General features: G+C 47.6%; 1 protein-coding gene across 1 annotated transcript in view; it reads right to left on the bottom strand.

Annotated features, from left to right (window-relative positions):
* Positions 1 to 12,536: 12,536 nt before the first annotated feature.
* The window catches only part of KIAA0922 (KIAA0922 ortholog), an 86,594-nt gene continuing 72,393 nt past the window's right edge, over positions 12,537 to 26,737 (bottom strand). Inside the window, exons 27-35 of the mRNA XM_015409032.1 lie at positions 26,348 to 26,472; positions 25,924 to 26,078; positions 25,338 to 25,523; positions 23,815 to 23,893; positions 22,324 to 22,409; positions 16,190 to 16,310; positions 15,988 to 16,076; positions 13,665 to 13,807; positions 12,537 to 12,912 (exon numbers count right to left, since the gene is read on the bottom strand). Of these exons, the coding sequence (XP_015264518.1) occupies positions 12,634 to 12,912; positions 13,665 to 13,807; positions 15,988 to 16,076; positions 16,190 to 16,310; positions 22,324 to 22,409; positions 23,815 to 23,893; positions 25,338 to 25,523; positions 25,924 to 26,078; positions 26,348 to 26,472 (1,263 nt within the window). The 3' untranslated portion in view covers positions 12,537 to 12,633. The remainder of the gene's footprint in view (positions 12,913 to 13,664; positions 13,808 to 15,987; positions 16,077 to 16,189; positions 16,311 to 22,323; positions 22,410 to 23,814; positions 23,894 to 25,337; positions 25,524 to 25,923; positions 26,079 to 26,347; positions 26,473 to 26,737) is intronic.

Raw genomic sequence — 26,737 nt, 5'->3', positions numbered from 1 at the left:
GGAAACAAAACTGTCTGGGTCCCCCCCCCCCGGCCCTTGAACTCTGTATCCAGCGAGCTCCTTGTTTACAGGTGACAGCAGTAGTGAATGTCAGTGTATCTAAATGAAGTCCAGGCATCTCAGTGGGGTCACTATGGCGCTGATTTGTGGTCCTGCTTCAGTGCCATAAAGCTCCCAATAGAATGTTCCACAAAAAACAACAACACCACCCTCTCAGGGAGATCGTGTGCACGGGGGGCAGGGGGGGGATGGCAGAAAAAGGAAGTGGCGCAGTTTGAAATGACACACTGCTTCAGAGACGGCTCCTTACCAGAAGGGAAATGCTGTCTGAAACATCCGTCCCTGTACCCGTTTACTCCATGATGGGCCAATAATAGAAACCATGTGGTTTAAAAAGGTAATGAGAAATCTTATTCAACCCCTCCTGTTTGGGTCCCATGGAGAAAAGTAAATGGCTGGGGGGAAAGGCAGACCTATAATGGCTTTCCAACTGTGATACACACAACAATAGCTGCTCCTAAGTTCAGGGTGGTTCTACAAACTTTGTACAGTATGCCATGTGGATCTCAGACAACGAATGAACCCAGCTCCTGTCTGTCAGTTGGTGGGGGGTATGGATAAATGGTGGCTAGTATATGGAATCCAACAGGCACTTCACTTGCAAGCCAGTTGTGCATTAACCTCTTGCTTGCTATATAAAGGTGTGGTTCATGCAAGAAGACCGTAGGCACTTCTTCAGTATTGTGAAGTGGGGAATACACCACTTGTGCTTAACCGTAAACATTGATAAAAATAGAAAAACAGAACTGATACTTCACCAGTCGTTACATAAGGCCACACATGGCTAGAAGAATCAACTGTATTGCAGAAAACGAGAATCATCAAAACGAAAAAGGAACACAGAGAAGTAAAATCTTCCATAAATTTTGGATACAGGAAGCTATGAATAAAACACCAAAACCAAAGTGCAACCCTAAGCAAGTCTTCTCAAAAGCCTACTGAAGTCTATAATCTCAGGATTGCACTGAATGGCTGGGAAAGAGGTTACCTGCAAGTAAAAGTTCCAAGGGAAGCCGAATGGCTATTCCTACTATGATGGGGTACAAACGATATTTATTTATTGACTTCATTTATAGGTCTCTTTTTTTGCAGAGTCTCAAAGTGAATTACAACTTCCACTTGCAAGCAGAAGCTTCTGCACCCCACAGTATCAAATCTAGCCTATTCTATTTCTGGAAGGAAAAAGTGCCAAAGTATGAACTATTTATTTTGTGTTCCCTAATTACCAGTTGAAGCTGGTAAAAGGAACTCCTGGCCGAAGCCACCATCTGCTTATCCACCAGTAGGCCTGGGTCCAAGAGCACCCCTCGGCTACTGGCCTGTTCCCTTCAAGGGAAGTGCAGCCCCATCCAGAATGGGTGAAACCTTTAATCTGGGTCAGACCTTCTGCCCACCAGTAGCACTTCTGTATTGTCTGGATTAAGCTTCCGTTTGTTAGCCTGCATCCTTTCCAAAATTGCCTCCAGGTACCAGTTCAGGATTTCTACAGCCTCCTTGCGTTCAGCTGGAAGTACAACGGAGCTGAGTGTCATCTGCATATTGATGATAGGTCAGTCCAAATCTCTGGACAACCTCACCCACTAGTTTTGTGTAGATATTGAAGGGCACAACTCCAAAATTGCGGGAGCGGTGGCGCAGGCGGTTAGATGCCTGCCGAGTAACAACAGAGACAGCCACTATGGCTGTTCGAGAATCCACCGCGGCCAGGGTGAGCGCCTGGCCCGAGTCCCAGCTCCCGCCCACCCAGCGGCCCAAAAGCAATTAAATCAAGCGAGTAGGCAAATGGGTACCCACCCTTAGAAGGGTGGGGGGCACCCGCCTCCTTAGTGAGGTGTGTGTTGGTTGCAGCGGCGAGAACATCGATGGCGGTGGCGGAGCCTAGACGGCGTAGCACGGAGGAAGAAGAAGAAGAAGAGAAGAGATTGGATTTATACCCCGCCCTTCACTTGGAGTCTCAGAGCGGCTTACAAACTCCTTTCCCTTCCCCTCCCCACAACAGACACCCTGTGAGGTGGGTGGGGCTGAGAGAACTCTGACACAAACTGCTCTTTTTCAAGGACAGCTATGCCTGAGCTTGTGACTGACCCAAGGTCACATCAGCAGGTGCAAGTGGAGGAGTGGGGACTCAGACCCGGTTCTCCCAGATTAGAGTCCGCACACTTAACCACTACACCAAACTGGCTCTCGGGCAGAGCGATCCCTGGCGGCAGACGACTGCGGTGGAGACCAAAGGCGGCGCACGATGACGTGCATTGTGAGCGCGGCAGAACCGATCAGGATGGAGCCAAGGCACGAAGGCGTGCGCCGAGGAACGGTCCTACCGAGGAAGCAGCCGGCCCAGTGGAAAAAGATGCCAGAAACCACCGAGAAGGGAGAAAAGCCGAGCCAGAAAAAGACACAGCGGGCCCACCACAGGGTGCTGGTAGGAAATCCCCACCCTATAGCATGTGGCCTTAGTTAGGGTAAATAGTTCTTAGAACACTCCTGTAAACCGCCCAGAGACCCCTAGGGGTTAGGGCGGTATAATAAGTCGAATAAATAAATAAATAAATAAATAAATACAGTTAGCAGCAGCCAGCACAGGTTTCCCATTCTCTTCAGAAACTTTCAGGCAAAGTCAAGTCTAAATGTGGCAAACTGTTGCTTGATCCCTCCCCTCTCAGACTCCATCAGGGTCAGTCATGATGCAGAAGGACAGGGAGAGAGAACAAGACCCCTTTCGGTGAGCAGCAGCCTCAACAACAGCTGGCCACTGTTGCTGTCTTGGTTTGATCTGAAAAAGGGCATTTTTGAAGCAGAAAAAGAACAGAAACATCACAGATAATGAATGTATCAATGTATGTGACCATCCAGCTCTTCTCTAATGAAAGTCGAACAAATTGCCACATTTTTTATCTCAAAATCATTGGAAAGTTTCCCATGAATGTTCACGAATTTGCTTTTAAGCTGCTTACTATCCTGTTGTGGGCTGGTTAAGCAAAGCATGAGATTCCTTTTTATAGAGGACTCCAGTGTGAAACAGGTTCAGGATGCAAAACAGGTGGGTTGTGGAGCCCTGCCAGCTGGGTTACAACTCAACATTTCTTTTTTCTTTTATTTTGGAGGACTTGCTACTAGAGTGCATGCGTAGTGAGCAAGGGCATCATGTCTCTCGTCTCTTTGCACATATGCTGAGAGGAACAGCAGGACAATGAGGCAAGGTCACTCAGTGGTGGAGAGGGTTCTTCCATGGCTATGATCCTTGTTCTTTTTCCTCAAGCCTGTCTAGTGCTTCCTGTTCCTAGCTCTCTTGGTCTGCCATACGTGGTGCTGGCCTTGACATCAGCGAAGTCATCTCTCTGGATTAGGGTTTCCAGGTATGGGCTGGAAAATACCTGGAGACTTTGGGGGTGAATCCAGGAGAGGGAGGGGTTTGGGGAGGGGACTCAGCATGGTACAGTACCATAGAGACCACCCTTCAAAGCAGCCATTTTCTCCAGGAGAGTTGATCTCTGTCAGCTGGAGATCAGTTGTAAAAGTGGGGGATCTCCAGGCCTCACCTGGAGGCTGGCAACCCTACTCTAGCTCCCCCTCTTCTGGTCATGCAACTTTGATGTAACACGCTTACAGCTCAGTGGGCCCCGTGCTGCCTAGGTGCTCCAAGTAGATCCCCTGGCCAGGAATGGTTGAACAACACAGCAGTAGCTACTAGAGAAGCAACATTCATATCCACAAATTAGCACGCACATCTGCCAAAGGAGGCAGGCTGAATAGAAGAAAAGTTATTTGCTAAGAGCATTTGTATGCTTCCTCTCCTGACTTGGCCATCCTAACGCAATAACTTGCAGTACGACTGGCAGTAACTCTTCAGGATCTCAGCTCTTTGGGATCTCAGTCTTTGCCAGACCTATCACAAGAAATTCTTTCCAGTGGAGATGCCAGGAACTGGTCTTTAAACTGCAGCTTAAGAAGTCATGATGTAAGGCGATTGCAAAACCAGTTTCTCTTTCTGCTTTCTGGAAAGGGCTTATGCGGTCAGGTTAGACAACAGAGATCTCTCAGATTGATGCAAACTTTTTACGAAGCAGCCCCAGCCACTTTGCTACAGCCTGCTATTGAGTAAGAAGTTATAAAAGATGTGTGCCACGAATCTTTTGAAAAGGGTTCTTCAAAACCCATACAAGCTTGTAGTACATTTTAAAAAATAACTATATCCACCATTTCACGCAACATCTCTCTCTCTCTCTCTCTCTCTCCACCTGAACACTGCACCATGCTTGGGAAAGTATATGACCTTTTCATAATTATACACACACACACACACACACAGATCTATATCCTTGCTACTTCAGAAACCAATGTCTGGAATATTAGTGAAGATTTTATCAGCCCAAAGCCTACAGTGACTTTTTTCCCCTTAATCCACTTAAATGCAGCAAGATGTTGAAATGCAGCACGATGTTGCAAAGCCCTCTGTAGTTACCCAACTAACTTAACTGTATTAGCAAAATGGAAAATATACAGCTCCAGCTGAACATATTTCTCAGGGCTCCTTCTATCTTTACAATTTTGATTTAAAGATTTCTTAAAAGTCATCCCTGTGACACACATTGCAGATGATACCCATCTCTCCTTTATGTAAATAAGCAAAATTATATAAAGAATTGTCAAGATGTTTGAAGATGCATGTTAGGATTTTTTTGGTCGAAGAGGGTATAGGAACGGAAGGTTTCTTTCACCTACCGTGAAGCTTCCTTTCTCGGTGGTTCAGGAGTGGGACAGTCCTTAAGCATGGGATAAGCTCTGCCTTCTTGAGCAGGGTCGGCCTCGAGCTTTGATCCTGGTGGGGAGGGGCTTATCTCCCATTGACGTCCCAGTCAGCTTCAAGTCCGTTGACCCCCACCAGCAAGGCACTAGAAGGAAGAACTCCCTCCAAAACACTGGAGGAACTCAAACAACGTATCAAACTGAAAAACCGTGACCATAAAAAGCTCAATGCCCCTTAACCCAATGTCAGGGGAAAGGAACGAAGACCTCTCTGACCATTCTGCCAGGCCCCCCTCCAACCATGGTTCCTAACATTACTGTGCATCCCACAACTCCCTCTGTAAACTGGAGAAGCGCACCCAAAAGCGGGTGGGCAGGACTGTCCCACTCCTGAACCATCAAGAAAGGAAGCTTCACGGTAAGTGAAAGAAACCTTCCATTCTCCAGTCGTTCAGCTCGTGCGACAGTCCTTAAGCATGGGACGTAAAGAAGCAATTGCCCCAAGGGAGGGAACAGAAGCTTCTCCACTTACAGAGTGTGTTGCAACACCCTACATCTAAAGGCTGCCTCTGCCAATGATATCTTGTCCACCCTATAGTGTCTAGTAAACGAGTGGATCGATTTCCAGGTAACAACTTTGCAAATAGTCTCCAAAGAAGGAAAAGAACGATAAGCTACCGAAGTTGCTGCCCCCCTTAAGGAGTGTGCAACAATCTCTCCAGAGTTGCATCAGCGGCAAATGCAATCACCAGGGTGATCTTCTTTAGTTCATCTTTGAACTCCTTTGGAGCGCTGCTGCCGGCTGAGGCCAGGTTTTCAGCCCAGTCATATGCCACTCTGGTGAACAAGGAACCTGCTGTGGAAGCTTTAATGGATGAGGAGGAGGCTTCGAACCTTCTGCGTAGCGCCTGTTCTTATACGTCTGTTGGAATGATCCTTTGGCATCCCATCTGCATCCATAGGCAACACCGAATTGGAAGACAGACTGGTGACTGGCTCATCCACTGCTGGTAGCTTCAGCTTCTTGGTGGCTTCTGGCCTCAAAGAATAAAACGTTGAAAAAAGGTGATGGTTAGCTTTGGACTTGGCAGGTTGTTCCCACTCAGCTTTCATAATATTAAAAAAACTAGCCAGGAGGGGAAGCCCTGGTTGAGAAACAGAAAGTTTTGGCATCAGTTTACCGGAGCCTTTTTGGAACTCTGACTCCTGTTCTGCCTCGTCTTTTGGCTTAGAAGAGAGGTCAAGTGTTCTCAACACCTTGGGCAGGAGCCAGGAGTATAACTCCTGTGGGAAGAGTCGAGACTGCACGGAGGGCATCACCTCCTCTTCCTCCTCGGACAGCTCTCCTTCTTTTTCCGAAGAGATGTTGGAGTCAGTCTCTGCCTCCCTATTTTCCAGTAAGGGACTGTGTCCTCTAGAGGGAGTTCTACCATGTTTTTTCTGTTTAGGCCTAACAGGGGATGCTTGAAGATTCACCTTCCCTGTTATTTCTGGGTCTTTTAGCAGCCCTGCCACTTCCCATTGGAAAGCCATGGGAACCAGGATCACAGAATGTTTCTTGCAACATTGTTTTAAATTCTCTCCTCATCTCTCCTTTGAACCAGGGTCTGGTAGTGAGTGTCTGGGCAGGTTTAGCTCCCCGAAGGAACTATCCTGGGAGCAAGGCCGGCTCACCCACTAGGCAAACTAGGCATTCGCCTAGAGTGCAGGCCAGCCCTTAGGGTACAAAACTGGACCCCCACCCCCGCACCCTCCCCGCTGCTGGGACCGCCACCGCGATGATGGTGGCTCTCCTGCAGGGTGCAGCCGCTGTCCAGGGCCTTCGTCCGCTGCCCCACCGCTGCCAACAGCTTCTCCCCTGCTGCACTCCTGCCCGCCCCAACTTGCACCTCCTCTGACTGAGCGTGCATGGAGGGGCTGCCCGGAGAGCCAATCCTGGCAGTGCATCTATGACGCCACCAGGAGCCTGGCCAATGAGCCCACTCCTTCCTCCAAGGGGCAGGGAGCAGGCATTTCAAACATGGGCAGCTGTCAGCCCGGCGGCTGGAGTGGCCCTGCCATGAAGACCCAGGTCAGGTTTGCCCGGAGCCCAGCCTGCCTTTCCTGTCTGTGCTGGGGCCCCTCGCCAGCGGGGCTCTCCTGGGCCGCCTGCCCACCCCTTGCTTGGCAGAGAGGAAGGCCCTGGCGCCCCCCCACCCCACCAGACTCATGCCCTAGCAGGCAGGCCTGAATGACAGCCAGGGGGGAAGAGCTTGCACGATTGCTGCGGCTGCGTGAGCTTTCGTTGCGGGGGGAGGAGGGAGGGGGCGCCTTTCTCACCCCACCCGTGGCCCCATGAGGAAGGTGGGGGAGCGACGTTGGAGAAACTGAGGAGGAGGAGGAAGAAGCCCACAACAGCAGGTGAAAGGCAGGCAAGGTGAGGCCGGCCAGCCAGCCCCTCGACGGTGGGCCAGCAAGGGAGGTGAGGCGAGGCTCCTTCCCGCTCCAGGCCTCCTCCCTGCCTCCCATGACCTCCACTGCAGGCCCCGCTCGGCTTGCAGCCTGGCCTGCAAGGGCGATGGTGGCACCCTCCCCTCCCCCGGGTGCCCCAGGGTGCCAGTAAGCGCACTCGCACCCAGCCGGCCTGAGCCCTTTCTCGGAAAAAGCTGCCTGGCTGGGCCCGACTGGGGCAGCGGCGAGACTACCTTGTGGAGCCCGGGGCCCCCCTCCCAGGCGTGTTTTTGGGAGATCTCCAGGCTCCACCAGGAAGTTGGCATCGCGTGGGGGGGCGCCACAAGCTGGCCTCGCCTAGGGCGCAGAAACACCTCGGGCCAGCCCTGCCTGGGAGCTACCTTGCTGTGCTTTATCAGCCATCCCTCTCTGCCTGTGGGGGAAAGGGAAACAGAAAGCACTATCAAAAGGAGGCTGTAGGCAAGATGGCCACCACCATTTTCCCGCCAAAAAACTAGCCCTGTCTGTTGTACCCTTTCTGTGGAACCATGCCCAATCTAGTGAGGAGAGACAAAGGCTCAGACTAACTCCTAGTCGGACTGCCAAATCCACCTTCACCTTCCGGCCATTGTGGGACTTCGGGGGACTCATAGGGAAGGAATCCCCCCCTTTCTTCCCCCCCTGCGGAAGGTCCCAGGACCACCCAGCTTTCCCGCCACGACCCTGCCTGGTACGGACCAACTCGGTGGGCCAAAGAGGTAAGTATCCCGACTGTACTTAACGTGGCTCGTATGAAGGATTAACCGCCTCTTCCCAGCGCCGCTCTCCGGAGTTTCCTGCAGTCAGGTGGGTAGCCGCTTCTTCAGCACCATCAGACTGCTAGGCTGCAGGCTCTCCGCACCCATACCAGGTTCCAGGGGCAAGCCCTCCACCCAAAGGGAGGGTAAGGCTGGCAAGCAGGGCTGGCTCGCCCACTAGGCGAACTAGGCGCTCGCCTAGGACGCGCTGGCCCTCAGGGGCGCCAAACTGTGCCCCCCAAAGCCCCCCCACTGCCGCCCTAACTGGGCGATCGCCGCCGCCACCATGGCAGCTGGTAAGGAGCAGAGACAGGAAGCGCTGGGAGGTTGCGCCCTCTGCCCCCCACGGTAGTTGAGCCCCCCCCTCCGCACCAGAGAAAATAAAGGCGGCTGGGATCGGGTCTCTGCCCACCCGCCCCTCTCTCTCTCTCTCTCCCTGTGTCGAGGGAGGGAAGCAGGGGAGGGAGGGAGGAAGGAACACAGCGAGGAGGCAGAGGGCGCCATAGGGGGCAGGGGCGCTCCTCTTCCTCCTCTTCCTCAGCAGTGGGCACGGCTCAGTGCAGCCCCGGCAGCGGCGCCAGGCGTGGGAGCTGCTGCGGCAGCCGCCCGGCATGGGCTGGCAATCCAGGGCCCACTGCGCCCAGCCGGCGCTCCAGCGGGCCAGCTGCCCTGGTGCTGCTACTGCTGCCGCCTCCTCCTCCTCCGCTGCGGCCCGCCTGCAGCTCCATGGCCCCAGCAGCCAGCCGGCCGGACTCTGCTCCGGAGCGCCCGACGTCGACGCCGCTTGGCTCCACTCAACAGCAGCAGCCAGGGCTCCGGAGATGCTGGCCCCAGGTGGCTAGGCAGGCGCTGGCACTTGGAGGGGGCAGAGGAGGGACCGGCGCTCCCCCCCCCCCCCAGTTGCCTCAGCTGGAGGGTCCAGGTTTGATCGATCGATCGGATTGGATTTCTACCCCGCCCTGGCTGGGACCAAGGCTCCCTTGAAGCTGTGGTGTTTCGTGAGCAAAAATCCTACTTTGTGAGCTGCTGGCATTAAAGTTCTGAGCGGGCGATTTGGCTGCTGCATTAATTAGTTTGCTCTGGAGCCACATCCTTCCTGAGCTGAGGTGTGCCTCCCCCTCCTTCGGTGGCAGCAGCAGCGTGGGGGAGGAGGCGGTGGCGGCAAAAGGATGGCTGGGGAGGCAGGCGAGGTTCTCCTGCGTGGCGTGGCGGTTCCTGGTGGCCCCCCCACACACACACACAAGGAAGGTCGCTGGTTCCCCCCCCACTAAAGGGAGAAGCGTGGCCCCTCCCCCCACACAATTAAGGTTGCTGTTTCCCCCCCCCCCCAAGGGAGAAGCTGGGAGAAGCCCGCACGGGCGCCTGCACGCCAAGCCAGGGGTTCGCAGCTTGGAGTGCACTGGAGGAGCAGGGCAGGCAGCCAGGTGGGCGGAGGGGGCGGTCCCAAGGAGGAGGGCTTCCGCCTCTCCAGGCCTCGCCTGGAGGTTGGCAACCACATACTTGGGTGCACAGGGGGGGGGCCTAGAAGGTAGCCCTGCCTAGGGTGCAAAAAACCCTTGGGCCGGCCCTGCTGGCAAGTGCTTCCCGAGGGCCACGTGAGCAATGCAGTAGCCAGGGATCTCCCAGGACCGACTACCCTCCGCATGCCGCTGATCGATCCGGCACCAGCATGCCTTGGCACGTATTTTCTTTTTTAAGTTCTTCCTTATCTGTTCTTCACTTGCTGTGCTGTGCAGTGCTGCTCGAGCACGTCCTGCTTCCAAGCAGGGCCGGCAAGAACTGGGACATCAACGGGGGATAAGCCCCTCCCCGCCAGGATTCAAAGCTTGAGGCTGACCCTCCTTAAGGAGGTGGAGCTTATCCCATACTTAAGGACTGTCCCACAAGCTGAACCACTGGAGAAAACACAGTTACGAACTGTTAATTCCTAAATTTGCTGTGACTGACCCTCTAATTCTTTGACAAAAGAACTTTGATTGAGGACTCTCACAAAAATCACCAAAAAGCTTTACTTTAGTCCATGTAAATTATTCTAATTACAACATCTTCGCATTGGCAGAAATATAAGGTGTTTTTGCAAGGACTGGACTTGCAAAAGGCAAAAAAGCAGGGAGATTTTCTCCAAAACCCTACTTGTATTGCCTTTCTTAGCCAGGAAGGTATGCAAGATACTTACATCTAAATCCAGAGCATGTGTACTGAGACATAAATCCCCCTAAAAGTAGTGGTATGTTTCCAAGTGCTTAGGATTGCCACGGGTATATTATGGACATTCCCTTCATGTTTCAACTTTTTTTTTCCAGCCATTACAGTTAGGAAATCACTCTAATTAAAATTTCCAGGAAGTTTCACTTCACAAGCACAGTTCTCCTGTCTAAATCTCAACAAAATATAGAGCAGAGGTTCATCTGTGGCTACTGTCCATAGTGGCTAAAGGGAACCTTCATGTTCAGAGGCAGTAAAACATCTGGATTCCAATTTTAGGGGGCAGCATCAGGGTAAGGCATCAGCCTCTAGGTCCAGTTTGTTGGCCCTCCAGAGGAACTGGCTGGCCACCATGTGAAAAAGGATGAGAAACTAGATAGACCACTGGTCTGATCCATTACAGGGCTCTTCTTGTGTTCTTATGAATTCAGAGGGGAATGGTAAGGTAGTCAAGTTTGAAGAGGACACAAAATTACTCAAGGATAATTCTGCATTTAGGTAGGAAAAATCAAACGCATAATTATAGGTTGGGGGAGACTTTTCTTGGCAGTAGTATGTGCAAAAAGGATCTAGGAGTCTTAGTAGACCATACACTGAACATGAAGTGTGATGCAGTAGTCAAAAAGGGATGTGATTTTGGGCTGTATCAACAGAAGTAAAGTGTCCAGATCACACGAAGTGATGGCATCGCTTTACTCTGCTCTGGTTAGACCTCACCTAGAGTATTGTTTTCATTTTGGGGCACCTCAATTTAAGAAGATTATAGACAAGACGGAACGTGTCCAGAGGAGGGCAACGAAGATGGTGAGGGGTCTGGAGACCAAGTCCTATGAAGAAAGGTTGAAGGAGCTGGGTATGTTTAGCCTGGAGAGGAGATGACTGAGAGGTAATATGATAAGTGCTTGAAGGGCTGTCATAGAGAGGATGGTATGGAGTTGTTTTCTGTTGCCCCAGAAGGTCGGACCAGAACCAATGGCTTGAAATTAAATCAGAAGAGTTTTTGGCTAAACATTAGGAACAACTTCCTGACAGAGTGGTTCCTCAGTGGCATAGGCTTCCTCAGGAGGTGGTGGGCTCTCCTTCTTCGGAGGTTTTTTAATAGAGGTTAGATGGCCATCTGACAGCACTGCTGATTTTGTGAACTTGGGCAGATCATAAGACGGAAGGCAGGAAGGGTGGCATCAGTGCTTAGTTCTTGTGGCCCTTTCTTACACGTCCAGGAAAATGCTGATCTGGAAGCAATTTTTCTCCAGGCCAGTTTGGCCGGGGATCATGGAGGTTTTTTGCCATCTTCTGGGCATGGAACAAGGGTCACTGGGGGTGGGGTTGTGAATTTCCTGCATTGTGCAGGAGGTTTGACTAGATGACCCTTGGAGGTCATTTCCAATTCTATGATTCTGTGATTCTTTGTGTCCTGAGACAAGACTGACAGAAGGAAGTACTTCTTCACCCAGTGCATAGGCTGCCTCCAGACACTGCATTCAATCATTCTTAAACTGACATGTTCAAATTCACCTCATCCCTCAGTCTCTCCTCCATTCACAGAAATAAGCACTGATTACCCCTGATACCTGCATATAGGGTCACCAGAGTGAGTCTTCCTCCCCACTCTATGTAAATATATCACAGATACCTGGAGGTGCTTCTAGCCAGGATTCCTCAACAGGGGAGGGGAGGGGAGGAGGGAGGAACTCACATGAGCTCGGCAACAGGCAAATTCATGTACATGCTGCTTACATGTAATATCCGAGTGCAGCCATAATTTATGAAATTCACTACAACAAAACTGGTACTGGCTAGAAGCTTAGGAGGCTTTAAAAATACTCACTAAGGGATGACAGATCTATCATTACTTTTTATATATGCTAGCTAAATGGAGTGGATCAGACCCCAGAGGAAAACTAGAAGGAATTGCAACCATTAACATGTTCTGCCTGTGAGCTTCCCAAAGGAATTTGTGTGGCCACGGCTGGACACAGAATGCTGGGCTTCATGACCCTTTGTTTGAACCAGCGAGGCAATTAATATGGTTTTACTGGGATAGCAAACATGATACGATGTATAACTCTTCTGAAGCATAGTCACAGAGCTCTCAAAATGATTGGATCCGCAGAATCCAGTAGATGCTCATTTCAGAGAAGGCTTTCCTCAGCAAGGGAATCAGGCTTTCCCTCTCCTACCAGGGACAGCAATTTGTAGTTCCACCAACCCCTGCTGGGGTTACGAAGGTTGCTAAGAAAACATAAAATCCAAAGCCATCAGTAAAAAAAAATTTATTTTCCATACAAAAGTGCCAAAATATCCACCAACATTGAATTCTAGTTCAACAACCAGCTTATTCTATAATCAAAACTGAAAGCATCTTTACTTCACATTTTAAAAACCAGATTCCTTTTCATATGTTTCCACAATAACCCGAGTCCCTCGAAAGAGGGAAGTTTGCATTCCGGTTGGCTGCTGAAGTCCATATGTCCAAGTTCATGTAGGCACGGAATGGGTTAAATCTTGGGTAGTATTCCTGCTTACACATCACCGCCTGGTTTTCAACCTGAGTTGAATGCTGAGTGGTGGCACTGACTGGGCAGCAGCTTTCATAAACATCACTCTGAGGGGCCCAGATGGAACCAAACAGTCCAGACATGGGCGACAAACTTCTGGTGCTTGAGAGGTAGGGCTGAAAGACAAGAACAAATGCCATGGAATGCAACTGGGTGCATTTAGAAACAAAGAACTCAAAATGGAGGAAAGACAAGAACGCCTAGGGAGAAAAGCGAGACAAGACACTTTTGAGTCCCATGAACTGAACAGCCAGCATGTTTTTCTTTAATCAGGTGTACGGGGTCCTACTTCCTGCCAGTAAGATGATGTCAGGGAGGAAGTTATAAAACCTTCTTCCTGTACCATTCCCCTGAACTGAAATGGCCCCAAAGGAACCGCTATTTGTCCAGCTGTGGCAAGTATACAGTTACTGATACAAAGGCAAAGATTACACAGTGGGGCAAATGGCAGCTCCCTGGGGCCTTTTCAGGTTAGGGCCCTGTACCAAGGGAATACATAATGCTTCCTTTCCCCTCTCATGCTGTGGTTTCAATAGGAATTGTTTCCTTCCACACCTGACCTCTGAAGAGAAAAGGGCTGGAAGCTCCGTTCACGGAGGTCTCAGAATCTCATCTGGTTTGGTCCTTAGATAGGCATTTGTTAAGTGGAAGCACTTGCACCCACATGTACATGCCCTGTTAACAGTTGCCTTGGCGGCTTATAAATGTTGCACATTAAATAAACAACAGGACTAGAAGAGAAATTGAACTGGTGAGGCTTAAATTTTGAAGTGTGTGGCTATAAAGAGCCCTTTGAAGTAGAATGAGCTGTTAAAATAAATGATTGATAAATGATTGTAACAGGTAAGGTAACACTTGTGATACTCACTGTTGAGTTGACATAATTGGCTGATTCCCAGGGTGGAGGGAGGTTAGGTGGGGTGCTCCAAGTAGATGGACAGTTGTGATCAACGAAGGCTGTATTCTGAACTTCTGCAGTGCATGGGAAGCCATTATGGTAGTTCATATTTTCTATAGTTTAGAAGAAAGGAAGACATACATTAAAAACCCATTATCTAAGCTCCTAGACAACAACAAGAATTCTTACCTTCTTCTCAAGGAAAATTTATTAAAAATGCACATAACAGTTATTTACTACTAATAGAACCTTAGGCACTTTTACAGCAAAAAGAGGTATGGCTTAGTGTGTTTTATAAATCACCCCAGGGCTACAACCGGCAGTCAAACTTAAAAGTATGGGGTATTTTGTCACTACAAGAAAAAATGCTTCCACATCATAAGTATGCTGTACCAAATCCATTAACCCTAGCAAGCAGAAGCCCCCTGGACAGGCTAGATTCTGTAGTGCATCTTAATGATAGTCTCCTCCACTCCAGGGAAAGTGTAATGCTGTCAGGAACTCCATCACATTGCTCAACTCATGACTAAATATGAAACACTGATGAATGAACCTGAGTTCTCAATTTCAGACACTGCAGCCAGAGAACCATCTAGCTGTCACCTGATGACATAATTCTATGGCCACCCCTGAACCTTTCATTAATAAACAGGACATTTCATGGTGTAGTGCAGTCTTAAATTGGATCATATATTTTGCTTTAATTTTGACTTGTCTGGGGAGGATGCAGAGCTTGTGAGATTGTAAGCAGGCCTACTGTGTCAGAATGTTATCAGCTGGACACGAGTTCAATGTGGACTTCAACACCATGGCATGAAAGCAAGTGGGTAGCTAGGCAAATAGTGAAGAATCCGTGGGTGCTGGGATAATGCAGGGAAGCTGCACTTATGCTAATGTTATTCAGCCAAGCACTAAATACCAGACATGTGGTTAGATGCAGACCCTAATAAAAGTATGTTTATTATTTTAAACATTTATTAACCAAGCTCAAAACAGCTTACAATATTAATAAAATATATTAAAACACTAAAAAGATAAAATCAAAATTTAAGCTCACAATTTAGGACGGCTTTAATTAAATGCAGGTCTAAACAAAACAGTCTTCAACTGCCTCCTGAAGACTGAAAATGAGGGGGCCAGGAACACCTCCCTGGAGCAATTGTTTCATGATCATGGGGCAGGAAAATATGAGAGAAGATGGTCCTTCAGATACTCTGGTCCCAAGAGATGAAGCGTTCTGCACTACTAGCTGCAGCTTCTGAATGCTCTTAAAGGATAGCCCCAAGTAGAGTGTATTGCAGTACTTCCATCTAGACATAACTAAGGCATGGATCACTGTGGTTCCATCTAACTGACCCAGGAAAGGAAGCAGCTGACGCACTAGCCGAAGCTGGGCAAAAGCACTCCAGACTGCTGCAGCCCCTGGGTTTTCTAAGGTGACCACCTTGTCCAGCAGCACCCCCAAACTGCAAAGCTGGCTTTTCAAGGGAAGTATAATCCCACCCAAGAAGAAGAGATCTGAAGTCCCTCAAGCACCTTGCCCAAGAACTGGAATACTGGTTGGAAGCTCTCCAATATAGTAGGGCTTAAGGAGATTTTTTCCAAAACAGGTCTAATCACTGCTTCCTTAAGCCTGGGCAGCACAATACCCACCCTCAAAGAAGCATTTACCACTCCCCTTATCCACTCAGCCAGTCCCCCTCTGGCAGCTTTTATTGGTCAGGGTTGAGAACACAGGTGGTATGCCTCAACTCTCCATGGATCTTGTCTGTACTCCTGGGCTTCACAAACCGAAAGGTATCCACAAGCAGGTGCCAAAGGTACATCATCTGAACATTTATCTGCGTTGGCATCTAACCCAGAGTGGCTCTGGGTAATTTTGTCTGCAATGCAGCAAACAGATCACAGTGGGCCATTGTGTGGTCAGAATCCAGTTCCCTGGGGGCCGTGAACCACACAAACCAGCTCAGCTGGACAATTATACGTAGACACAATGGCCGAGAATTATTGCCTTTTCGCCATTATCACCATTATGGAATAGGCTCTAATATGATCAGTCTCACTCCAAGTTTTTCGTGTTTGATTAGACTCACTCCAAGGTTTCCGCCAGTGGCATCCTTACCATTATCACTCTCTTTTCATCAGCACCAATTCCCCAGTAAACCAGGGAAACTGCTTTGCTCTGTCTGGGGGGAGAGGGAGCTTAGGGGCAATTGTGCCAACAGCCCAGGCCATTTCCCTTTTCCTATGCTTGTTTCATATTAAACTGCCCATGGCTTGGAAGGAGGCTTACCTTCTGGAAAAGCGCTGTACTCATTCACTTGTACCGGACAGTACATATTGGTAAACTGGCCCTCACAGGATGCATTCCAATCAATGAAGCTATTACAAGACAAAGCAAAACTTAATGTTCCTGAAGCACTAATAAAGCTGTAAAACAAATCAATTTGCAAAATCTCAGCAGAGCTCTAGAAGAAGAGAAAAAGAAAACCTGCCCATTGTGTACGGAAGAGTTCTCCTGGATCATGCATGGTATGTTGTTCTCAAGGCTGTAGTTTACACTGTTTGCTAGGCAGATGGGCGGCGGAGGCCACAAATCTCCAGCTGGATAGAGACCTAGAGATGCAGGTTGAAAGCACAATCTATGAAACCTTTCAGCACGAGTACAGCGAAATTCAGCTCTACAATAAAAATGCCATCAGATATCAAGAAAGATGTTTTAAAAGTAACAATGGTACAATAAATCATTAGAAACAAATCTGATGCTTTCCTGCTGGATGATAATTTTATTGTTTGTTTAAATCATTGTTATCGAAATATTTTTTTGTACTTAATCAGGGGTCATTTGGGGGGGGACGCGGGGGGATGCCATCCCCCCGGGTGAGGTGCGGGAGGGCGGGGCCTGGAGCTCCCTGCTGGGTGCCCGCTGGAGGTTGCCGCCGGCTGTGGGGAGGACACACTTCCGGTGATGTCAGGGGGTGTGGCATATGCTAATGAGTCCCCCTAGCTCTTTTTCTACGAAATGACCCCTGTACTTAATATATATAAACATAATGGGATGGATCTACAACGCAGTAGGGTTGTGGGACAGATTTTTGCCCTTTCTCACTGCACTCCTGAAAAGCAGCTTCCTGAAAATTCAGCGTATTGTGTGGGAGAACGAACTGGCAGCAATTGCATCCACTTCTTGCCTGACTCAGGTGAGGGATGGGGCAGTGATTTCTGCTGCATCAACTGCCCCCCCAACCCCTGGCTTCAGGTGTGGTTGTATAGGATGGAACACCATACATTAAAAAATTGCATATGAATTAAAGAAAAGGCTGGAACAATAAATTCAAAGCCTGTGTTGAGCTTTCCTATTTTCTATAAACTGTGTTACATCCAAACTACATATTACATTGTGAATTAGTGATCAGATCTTCTGAATAATAATTTAGCTGCAAAAGCAGTCATGGGCTGGAATATGTATCTGGGTTATTGTGGTGTGGAAGGGTCCTAAGCAAAAATGGTCCTGCAAGCTCCTTTAAGTCCAGCAGGGTAAAAAGGAAGGCACAATATAGTTCCTATAGTTTATAGCACCCTGGAAGGCCATTTTTGACTGGGGATATAGTGCTGAGGGGTTAAACTCAACCTCCCCCATACAGTGACACTAATGCATATCACCTTCCTCTCCACCCACTGCTTTTTGCAGTTAAGATACATGTTGGGGGGATCTGAGCACAGATCCCTGTTAATTAGTAGTTTGATGCTTTACTGTAAAACTACTTCCAAATAAGAAATCTTTGTTATTTTGATGCAACACCTCTGAACAAAAGTGCAAAAAGTCAAATACACATTCAGACAAGACATGAAAGATGAACACATTGGCAACTTGGAGGGAAAATTAGGCTGTAAACAAGAAAGAAAAGGTAACACTTTCCTTTGAAATCATATGCTATGAAACTAGACCCATAAAACACTCATATTAATGTATGTAACCTGGGTAAAACGACTGAAACTGTATTCCCCATTGGCTGGGCAGTAGCAACACTAATTGGAAAAATTAAGAAAACTGATAAGATAGCAAACACAAGGAAGAAGAGTTGGAAACTTTTGTTGTTCTTCAGTCGCAGTCAAGTCCGACTTTTCACGACCCAATGGATCACATCACACCAGGCCCTTCTGTCTTCCATCCTCCTCCTGAGTATGTTTAATTTCATGCTTTTGCATCGATAACACGGTCTAACCATCTCACCCTTTGCTATCCCCTTCTTCTTTTACCTTCAATCTTTCCCAGCATCAGGGTCTTCTCCAGTGAGTGCTCTCTTCTTATTTGGTAGCCGAAGTATTTGAGCTTCAGCTTCAGTATCTGGCCTTCCAGGGAACAGTCAGGGTTGATTTCTTTTAGGATTGACTGATTTGATCTCCTTGCAGTCCAAGGGATTCTCAAGGGTCTTCTCCAGCACCATAATTTGAAAGCATCTATTCTTCGGCACTCAGCCTTGCCTTATGGTCCGACTCTTGCAGCCATACATTACTACTGGGAATACGATTGCTTTGACCATACAGACTTTTGTGGGCAGGGTGACATCTCTACTTTTTATTATGCTGTCTAGGTTTGCCATCGCTTTCCTCCCAAGGAACAGGCATCTTTTAATTTCATGGTTGCAGTCACCATCTGCAATGATCTTGGATCCCAGGAAAAACAGGCTGCTTACCTGTAACTGATGATCTTCGAGTGGTCATCTCTGCATTCACACCCATGGAATCTAGTGCGCACTCGCTGGATCGATCGGCATTGTAGCAAGCTCTTTAACGGATTTTCACGCCCAGTCGCTCGGGCATGCGCAGGAACCCCACCACGCATGCCCAGAGGGGTGGGCACGGACATCCCGCCAGTTCCTTTGAACCGCTGCAAATCAACCCCTATAGAAAATGTAGAAGTTGACAGCAGCGGGGAAGGAGGGCGGGTGGTGTGAACCATGGGAGATTAGCAAGCAGTGGCCTACCTGGAGGAGGGTGCTGGCAGGTCCTTACTGAGTCACTGAAGATAGAATGTGAAGTTCCATGTTGGTATTAGAGTTCTTACAAACGTCTGGGGCGTAGTGCCTCATAAAGGTGTTAGGCGTGGCCCAGGTAGCAGCCTTGCAGATGTCCGTCAGGGGTACTCCCTGGAAGAAGGCAGTGAATGGGTCTTGATGGGGTCAGGCAACGGCTGCTTTGCAATCAAGTAGCAGAGGTGGATGAGACCCGCAATCCACTTTGAGAGGTGTTGAGCCGTGATGCGAGTCCCCAGCCTCGCTGGTACGTATGAGACGAACAGTTGGGAGTCACGTCTCGTTGGGCGGGTTCTGTTGAGGTAGAACAGGAGTGCCCTTTTGACATCCAAGGTATGTAACAGTCTCTCCTCTGGAGATTTCGGAGCTGGGAAGAAATCCAGAAGGAAGACCTCTGCCTATAGGTGGAACTCTGACACTACCTTTGGCAGGAATGAAATGTCAGGGGCAAGGCGGATGCCGTCTGGCAAAAAGGACAAGTATGGCGTGTCATCCCTGTAAGCCAGTATTTCTCCGACTCGCCTTGCAGAGGTGATGGCCACCAGAAAGGCCGTCTTCCAAGACAGAAAGACCTTTGCGTAGCAGGTTTCCTGGCGTTCAGTAGAACATTGGCTACGCGGGTCGAAAAACCTTTGGCGTTATTCTCCATGCCGTCAATTTCAAGCGTGGTATGTTGTGATGTAGGAGAGGGGAGTCTGACAGGAAGAGGAGGTCCTGTACCGGAGGGAATTGGTGGTATATTCCCTTTGACAACTCGAGGACTGTCGAGAACCATGGTTGTCTCGGCCACCACAGTGTTATCAACATGCAGTCCGCTCCGTCTCGGATGATCTTGCGTACCACTCTCAGAAGCAGGGGTAAGGGAGGGAAAAGGTACAGAAGGCCCGTGGACCAGGGAAGAAGGAGACAGTCTCTGAGAGATTGTGAGTCCCTGCTGCCTCGACTGCAGAACAGGGGACATTTTTTGTTGGCTCTGGTGGCGAAAACATCGACTTGGGGAGTTCCCCACCTGCAGAAGAGCGGGAAAAGATAGGACGGGTTCATCTCCCACTTGTTGAGACTGAGCCTTGCTCGACGTAAATGATCTGCCTCCACATTCAGGTGACCTGGGATGTGCGTGGCTACCAAAAAGATATCATGGGCGATGCAAAAGTCCCATCACTGAATGGTGAGGTTGCAGAGACGTAGGGAGACCGTGCCTCCTTGTTTGTTTATATAACTGAGCGCGGTGGTATTGTCCATGAGGACCGTAATACATTTCCCTTTGATTATTGGTAGGAAACTCATGACCACAAACTGAATTGCGAGCAGTTCCAGGAAGTTTATGTGTCGACCTTGCTCGTGAGTGTTCCACTTGCCCCCGACGCACAGACCCATCATGTGTGCACCCCATCCCGACAGGGAAGCATCCGTGGTCAGGGTAATTTGGGGTGACGGAGGGTGGAAAGGTGCTCCCTGGAAGATATTGGAAGGGACAGTCCACCAAAGTAACGAGTCTCGTATGTTGGGAGGGGGGGATAGGACAACAGTGTGAGCGTTGTTCACTGGGTTGTAATTCTGGATGAACCACAGTTGTAAACGATGCATTTTCAATTTGGCAGAGAACCGACGTAGTTCCAGCCATAAGGCCAAGCAGCCTTTGGATTTGGAAGGCAGTGACAGAAGGGTGGGTACGGACGACGGTGGCTAAGGAAATGATGTCTGCCGCTCTGTCTTGAGGCAGGTAAGCCATGCATGTCGTGGAATCTAGTATAGCGCCGATGTACTTTATTCTTTGGACTGGACTCAATTGAGACTTTTCTCGATCGACTTGTAGGCCCAGATTTTTTAATAGTGCCAGTGACTCGGTGATGTTTGAAACCAGGGTGTTCTGGGAAGGCGCTACCAAAAGCTAATCGTCGATATAGGGGTAGATGGAGATACCCCGGAGATGAAGGAAAGCCACAACCACAATCATAGTCTTTGTGAAGACTCCTGGGGCGCTGGACAGGCCGAATGGCAGGGCTGCATGCTGGTAATGCTGTTGACCAATCACGAAGCGTAGGTATTGGCGGTGGGAGGGGTGGATGGTGAGGTGGAAGTACGTGTCTTGGAGGTCGAGGGTGGCCATCCAGACGTGTTTCCATAGGGGTGGCATAATCTGCTGTAAGGACACCATGCAGAAGTTTACTACCGCAACCCTTGCACCTATTAAAAAAGCCCCACTTCTCCATAAAAACCAAAGTGAAGAAGAAAGAAGGGCTGATGGGGGATTAGCCCGAAGACCCGACTGAGGTAAATCAGCAAAATCCCCCTCAGCAGAAAATAAAGTGTTTTTTTAAAGTTTTTGAAAGAATAACGAATAAAAGGAATGAACTGAGGAAAGAAATTCAAAGAGCCGTGAGGCAAAAAGGCAAAATACTCGAACCGATCAGACCAATGAAGAAAGAGGTCTTTCCAACACGGCGGTAAGAAAGGAACTGGCGGGATGTCCACGCCCACCCGTCTGGGCATGCGTGGTGGGGTTCCTGCGCATGCCCGAGGGACTGGGCACGAAAATCCGTTAAAGAGCTTGCTAGAATGCCAATCGATCCAGCGCGTGCGCACTAGATCCCATGGGTGTGAAGCACAGAGAGCACTTCGAAGATCGTGAATTCTGTCACTGCTTCCATGATTTCCCATTCTATTTGCCAAGGATTGATGGGGCTGGATGCCATGATCTTAGTTCTTTTGATGTTGAGTTTCAAGCCAACTTTTGCGCTCTCCTCTTTCACTCTGAGCAAGAGGCTCTTAAGGTCCTCTTCACTGTCATTAGAGTGGTATCGTCTGCATAGCCGAGGTTGTTGATGTTTTCCCCGGCAATCTTCATTCTGGCTTGTGATTCATTCAGGCCAGCATTTTGCATGATGTACTCTGCATATAAATTAAATAAGCAGGGTGACAATATACATCCTTGTTGTACTCCTTTCCATATCTGGTTCTAACTGTCGCTTCTTGACCCTTATACAGGTTTCTCAGGAGACATGTGAGGTGGTCTGGTACTCCCATCTCTTTAAGGACTTGCCACAGTTTGTTGTGATCCACACAATCAAAGGCTTTAGCATAGTCAATGAAGCAGAAGTAGATGTTTTTCTGGTACTCCCTTGCTTTCTCCATAATCCAGTGAATGCTGGCAATTTGATTTCTAGTTCCTCTACCTCTTCAAAACCCAGCTTGTAGGATCTTGAGCATAACCTTGCTAGCATGTGAAATGAGTGCAACTGTGCGATAGTTCGAACATTCCTTGGCATTGCCCTTCTTTGGGACTGGAATGTAAACTGACCTTTTCAAATCCTGTGGTCACTGTTGCATTTTCCAAATTTGCTGGCATATTGAGTGCAGCACTTTAACAGCATCATCTTTTAAGACTCTGAATAGCTCAGCTGGAATACCATCACCTCTGCTAGCTTTGTTATTAGTAATGCTTTCTAAGGCCTATTTGACTTTGCAGTTCAGGATGTCTGGCTCGAGGTCAGTGATCACTAACTTACATAAACTAAAAATGTTGATTACTATCATGGTACAGTGCATATGTACATTATTCAAAGAGCAATATCGGATTTTAATTAACAGACCTTTATTCTTGTCTGGATCTGCAGTTATGTCAGCGAAGTTGGGGCACAGATTCTCTGGAAACTGGGACACATTATTCACATCTCTGCTAAAGGCAAATTACGACATATTATTTTTACTCAGTAAGAGGAATAATTTACACTCAAAGCCACTGTCAAGAGACTGGCTTACCCAACAGCCTCTTTTTTGAAACATTGGTTCAGGCTTGAGGCCTACAAAAATCATACCAGTTTCTCTGAGAACTTGAGGTCATACTGACTGCAGTTAACAAAATAAGGAAAGAAGGGAATCAGCATAGGGGCTAGTGAATTCACTTGAGCCTAGAGGCTTCAAGGCCAAAGAACCCAGGGAAGGAGTTTTGCCTACACATTCCATCTTGTTAGTGCATAGACCTATGGGTGGGACAAGGTGCCTTGCTTAATTAGGTCCTGTACAGCTGCAGAGTCTATGGTCTCATGATAGCAACACACCTGATTGGCTAAAGCCCTGTTAGCAACATATCTGACTGGTCCAGTTGCATTATTAGCCATACATTTGATTGGTTAACTAGAATAATGGCAACACCAGTAGTTTGGCATAAAGGAAGATCTTTCATTCTACTCTTAGCCCTCTGTCTGTACTATATCTGTCTTATTTATTTATTTTTTGTGTGTTTATTTAATTTATACCCCACTCTCCTTGCTGAAGCAGGCTCGGGGTGGCTCTTGGGTCACCTTTTGATTCTTGACCAGATGGGTCTTTCTGGTCAGACACCTGCTGCAGATTTGAAACTCTGTTTGGACTCAGTCTGGTCAGGTAACATCTGGATTTAGAGAACCAATGCCTGTAAAAGTGCTTAGGTTAAATATTTAGTTTTTACTATTTTATTCTTGCTGTTCACTGCTCTTATATTGGATATCTCTGCACATTCCTTTAACAAATCCTATTAACTATATTTTGGGGTGTTCTTGGGTTTTGGGGCTTCAGTCTGAATCCAGTACTTTAGGCCTACTGGCTACAGCTACCAAAGGGTTTTTTTGTTTGTTTGTTTTTTAACTCAGCTTGCAAGTGTCCTATCTTGCAGGGCAGAGTTCTTGATCTTAGACCTGGGAGGGCAAGACACACTATCTCTGGCTGGCGAGTTCATTCAGGGGACTAATGGTAACATGTTACTTCCTGGGATTGTGAGGATTCACACTCTGACACTTTGTGGTTTTCTCCTTGACAAACCCGTCATAACTTTTGACAGCCACTAACACCACAAAAGCCAGAAGCAGATGATAAGGCACATCTCTATTTTGGTTGCATGGGGATGCAGTGTTGCTTGATACAGGGTTTTTAAAAATGTATTTACTGTCAATAGCTGTTCTCCTTTTTTTTTTTAACAAAAGAATAACCTACCAAATAAAGCACTACTCAACATTCTAAGGTTACTTTCAAGAATTATTTTACTTTTGCTTCATCTGCTAACTTGATCTGAAGCCGTTGGTGTTTTATTGCTTTCCAGACTTTACCTGGTGTTGCAGATGTTGTGAGAGAGATTTAAAGTGATGGGTGTTTCAGCTGGAAAATCACTGCATGGAATATTTTCCCCTGCACAAAAACACAGACACAAAAATGTGAAATAAAACATTTTGATGACAATAATCTGGGACAGGTACTAAGTGCTATGACTGCATGGATTTATCAAGAAAGACACATATCAAGGCAGGGATTGTGAATGTTTTTTTTCACTTGCTTATAGAAATTTCAGTAGTTCATAGCAAGATGGAAGACAGCCCCATGAACTGCATCTAGAGAGCCTTTCATCAGTTCCCAAAGTCAGTAATAGCTACACTGCCTTGGACCGTCTTTGATAGATTGCTCTGTTCTGATTGCCACCATTAAGATGCAGCTTTAGATTTGACAGCATAAATTACCAGCAGTTCATAAGACCAGGATTTTAAAATGCATTAAACTAACAATCCCAGGAAATGTGAAGCAAGCAAGAAGTTTGGAAAATACTCCTAAGGGAAAAAGTAGACTCACTTAACCCCAAAAATGCCTACTTCTCTGTTGCAGGATGCATCTAAAATTTAACTATGTGAATGTTCTCCTTTTAAAAATAATGCTATTCATCCTTAACAAATGTCATAAGGATTTGTATATCGGTTAACAACATGCTTCTGTAGGGTCACCCAATGGCTGATGAGGCATGTAGTTCAATCAGTGAAATTCAATTCAAAATGTGCTACTTCTGACTCTTGTTCCTTGTGGGAAAGGGGCCTATTCAACTACCCTCACATCCACTAACAACACAGGAGACTGAAAAGAGATGAAGGGTTCTGTAGGAGCCTTTCTGATCCACAGTCAAAAAACAAACAACAATCTTTTCTGCAAAATATTTTACTGACAACTCATAGTTAATTTTTAGAATTTCAGCTACTGAACAGAGCACTCAAGAAAGGTACCCATAGTGGGCAGAATGTGGTGCTTTTCAAAAATACCCAAAATGCAGCATAAGAACATAACATACATCACGCTGGATCAGGCCAGTGGCCCATCTAGTCCAACACTCTATGTCACACAGTGACCAAAACTCAGCTGTCATTAGGAGGTCCACCAGCAGGGCCAGAACTCCAGAAGCCCTCCCACGGTGGCCCCCAAGCACCAAGAATACAGAGCATAACTGCCCCAGACATAGTGTTCCATCTATACCTTGTGGCAATAGCTACTGATGGACCTCTGCTCCATATATTTATCCAATCCTGTCTTGAAGCTGTCTTTGCTTGTAGCTGCCACCACTTCCTGTGGCAGTTAATTCCACATGTTAATTACTCTTTGGGTGAAGAAATACTTCCTTTTATCTGTTCTAAACCTACTGCTCGTCAATTTCATTGAGTGCCCACCAGTTCTTGCATTGTGGAAAAGGGAGAAAAGTACTTCTTTCTGTACCTTCTCTTTCCCATGCATATTTTTGTAAATCTACCCTATCTCTATCTCTATCCCATGCATCATTTTGTAAAAGCAAAGGACAGGTGGCATTCCTAGTACTTACGAGAAGGAAGGAAGTGTCTGCCGGGAATCACTGGTTTCTTATCACCGTCAGAGCTACTGGTGCTGCTCCAGCTGCCCCAACTGCCTCGACTGGCACGCACGCTCCCAGAAGAGCTTCCGCAGTCAGAGCTTGAATCCGAGCAAAACCTATCCATGCACTTCTGCTTGGGCCACTGATAGAAACCTTCTGGTGCATTTGGGAAACACAGAACAAAACAAGGTCTTGCACCTCTCATCATCTTTCTCGTGCTAATAGGCAAGGACACTGTATTTTGGGATTTGTATTTTGTCAACAAGAGTCTGGAGGCATACATTCACAGCAGAAAGGTGGCTGGGACACAATACCGCATGTAGAAAGCATTCCTAAATTTTGCCTGCTTCTGTGCTTCTTGGGCTATACAGAGCTTTCATACAGGTGACATTGCAGCCTCACCCTCCCAAGTCCCCCCTCATTGGCCAAGACTGTCCACCCCCAAAGGCGACAGATTCAGAACGTAGCAGAGTCACACTCTAGAACCTGCTGTGTTAGTGGACTTCTACTAAGACTTAAAAAGTTATGTGCTACTTGTACACTTTTAACAACATACCAGCTTCTCTCTGTGTAGACAGAATAGCTTTCTCATCTACTTTACAACTTTCGCCATTGCTTTGAGTGCACCAGTTTCTGATATTAATGTTAGTTCGAAGTTCAGGTCTTTCAAATTCACTGCATACATGCTTCAGCTCAGCCTGCTCAGGAAGCCTGCGGCAACCCCAAACAATAAAAAGAGAAATCAATTTTAATTTCCAACCATTACAGTTATCAATTAATTGGTAACAATAGAAATTGTGTGTGGTATTAGAAGACAAAGCCCCCCAAACCTAGTCTACTTCTCAGAGAGGCTATAATACCACTTTAAGGCACTTCTTACAGGAGCTAAATACAAATGCTACCCAAAGAAAACTGAGGGAAATGTTGCAAGCCTTGAAGAATTAAAAACTGGAGGAACTCTGGAAGCTAGGAAAACATACCGCATAGATATATTAACATGCTTCTTCTTGTTTTTCCTATTTGTTCTATTCCTATTCCAATTTGTATTTGGTAAATTTCCTTCTCTTTTCTCCTGAGACCCATTTTTCCGATGAGCAACTTCTGACTGAAAGGCAAGAACAGGACCTAGTGAGAAAACTCAGGTGCTCAAGATTATAAAAGTGAATCAATGTTTGATTAATACAATGTCATAAGTAATAGTCATGTACAAATATTCAGTCACACATATGAACGCTAAAAGTTTAGACACACAACTTTCTGACTGTGAAGTCTGTTAGCATGCACCTTTCTTCGCCTCCTTCATGCCCCTGGATTCTTTCTTCAACAACACACCACAGAGGCATAAAGAGGCTAAGAACCAGGGAACAATG

This window comes from Gekko japonicus, unplaced genomic scaffold, assembly GCF_001447785.1.
Source record: "Gekko japonicus isolate JY-2015 unplaced genomic scaffold, Gekko_japonicus_V1.1 scaffold24, whole genome shotgun sequence".
NCBI classification, from domain to species: domain Eukaryota; kingdom Metazoa; phylum Chordata; class Lepidosauria; order Squamata; family Gekkonidae; genus Gekko; species Gekko japonicus.
The sequence above is the reverse complement of the archived record's forward strand: the minus strand, read 5'-3'. Positions and strand labels throughout refer to the sequence as shown.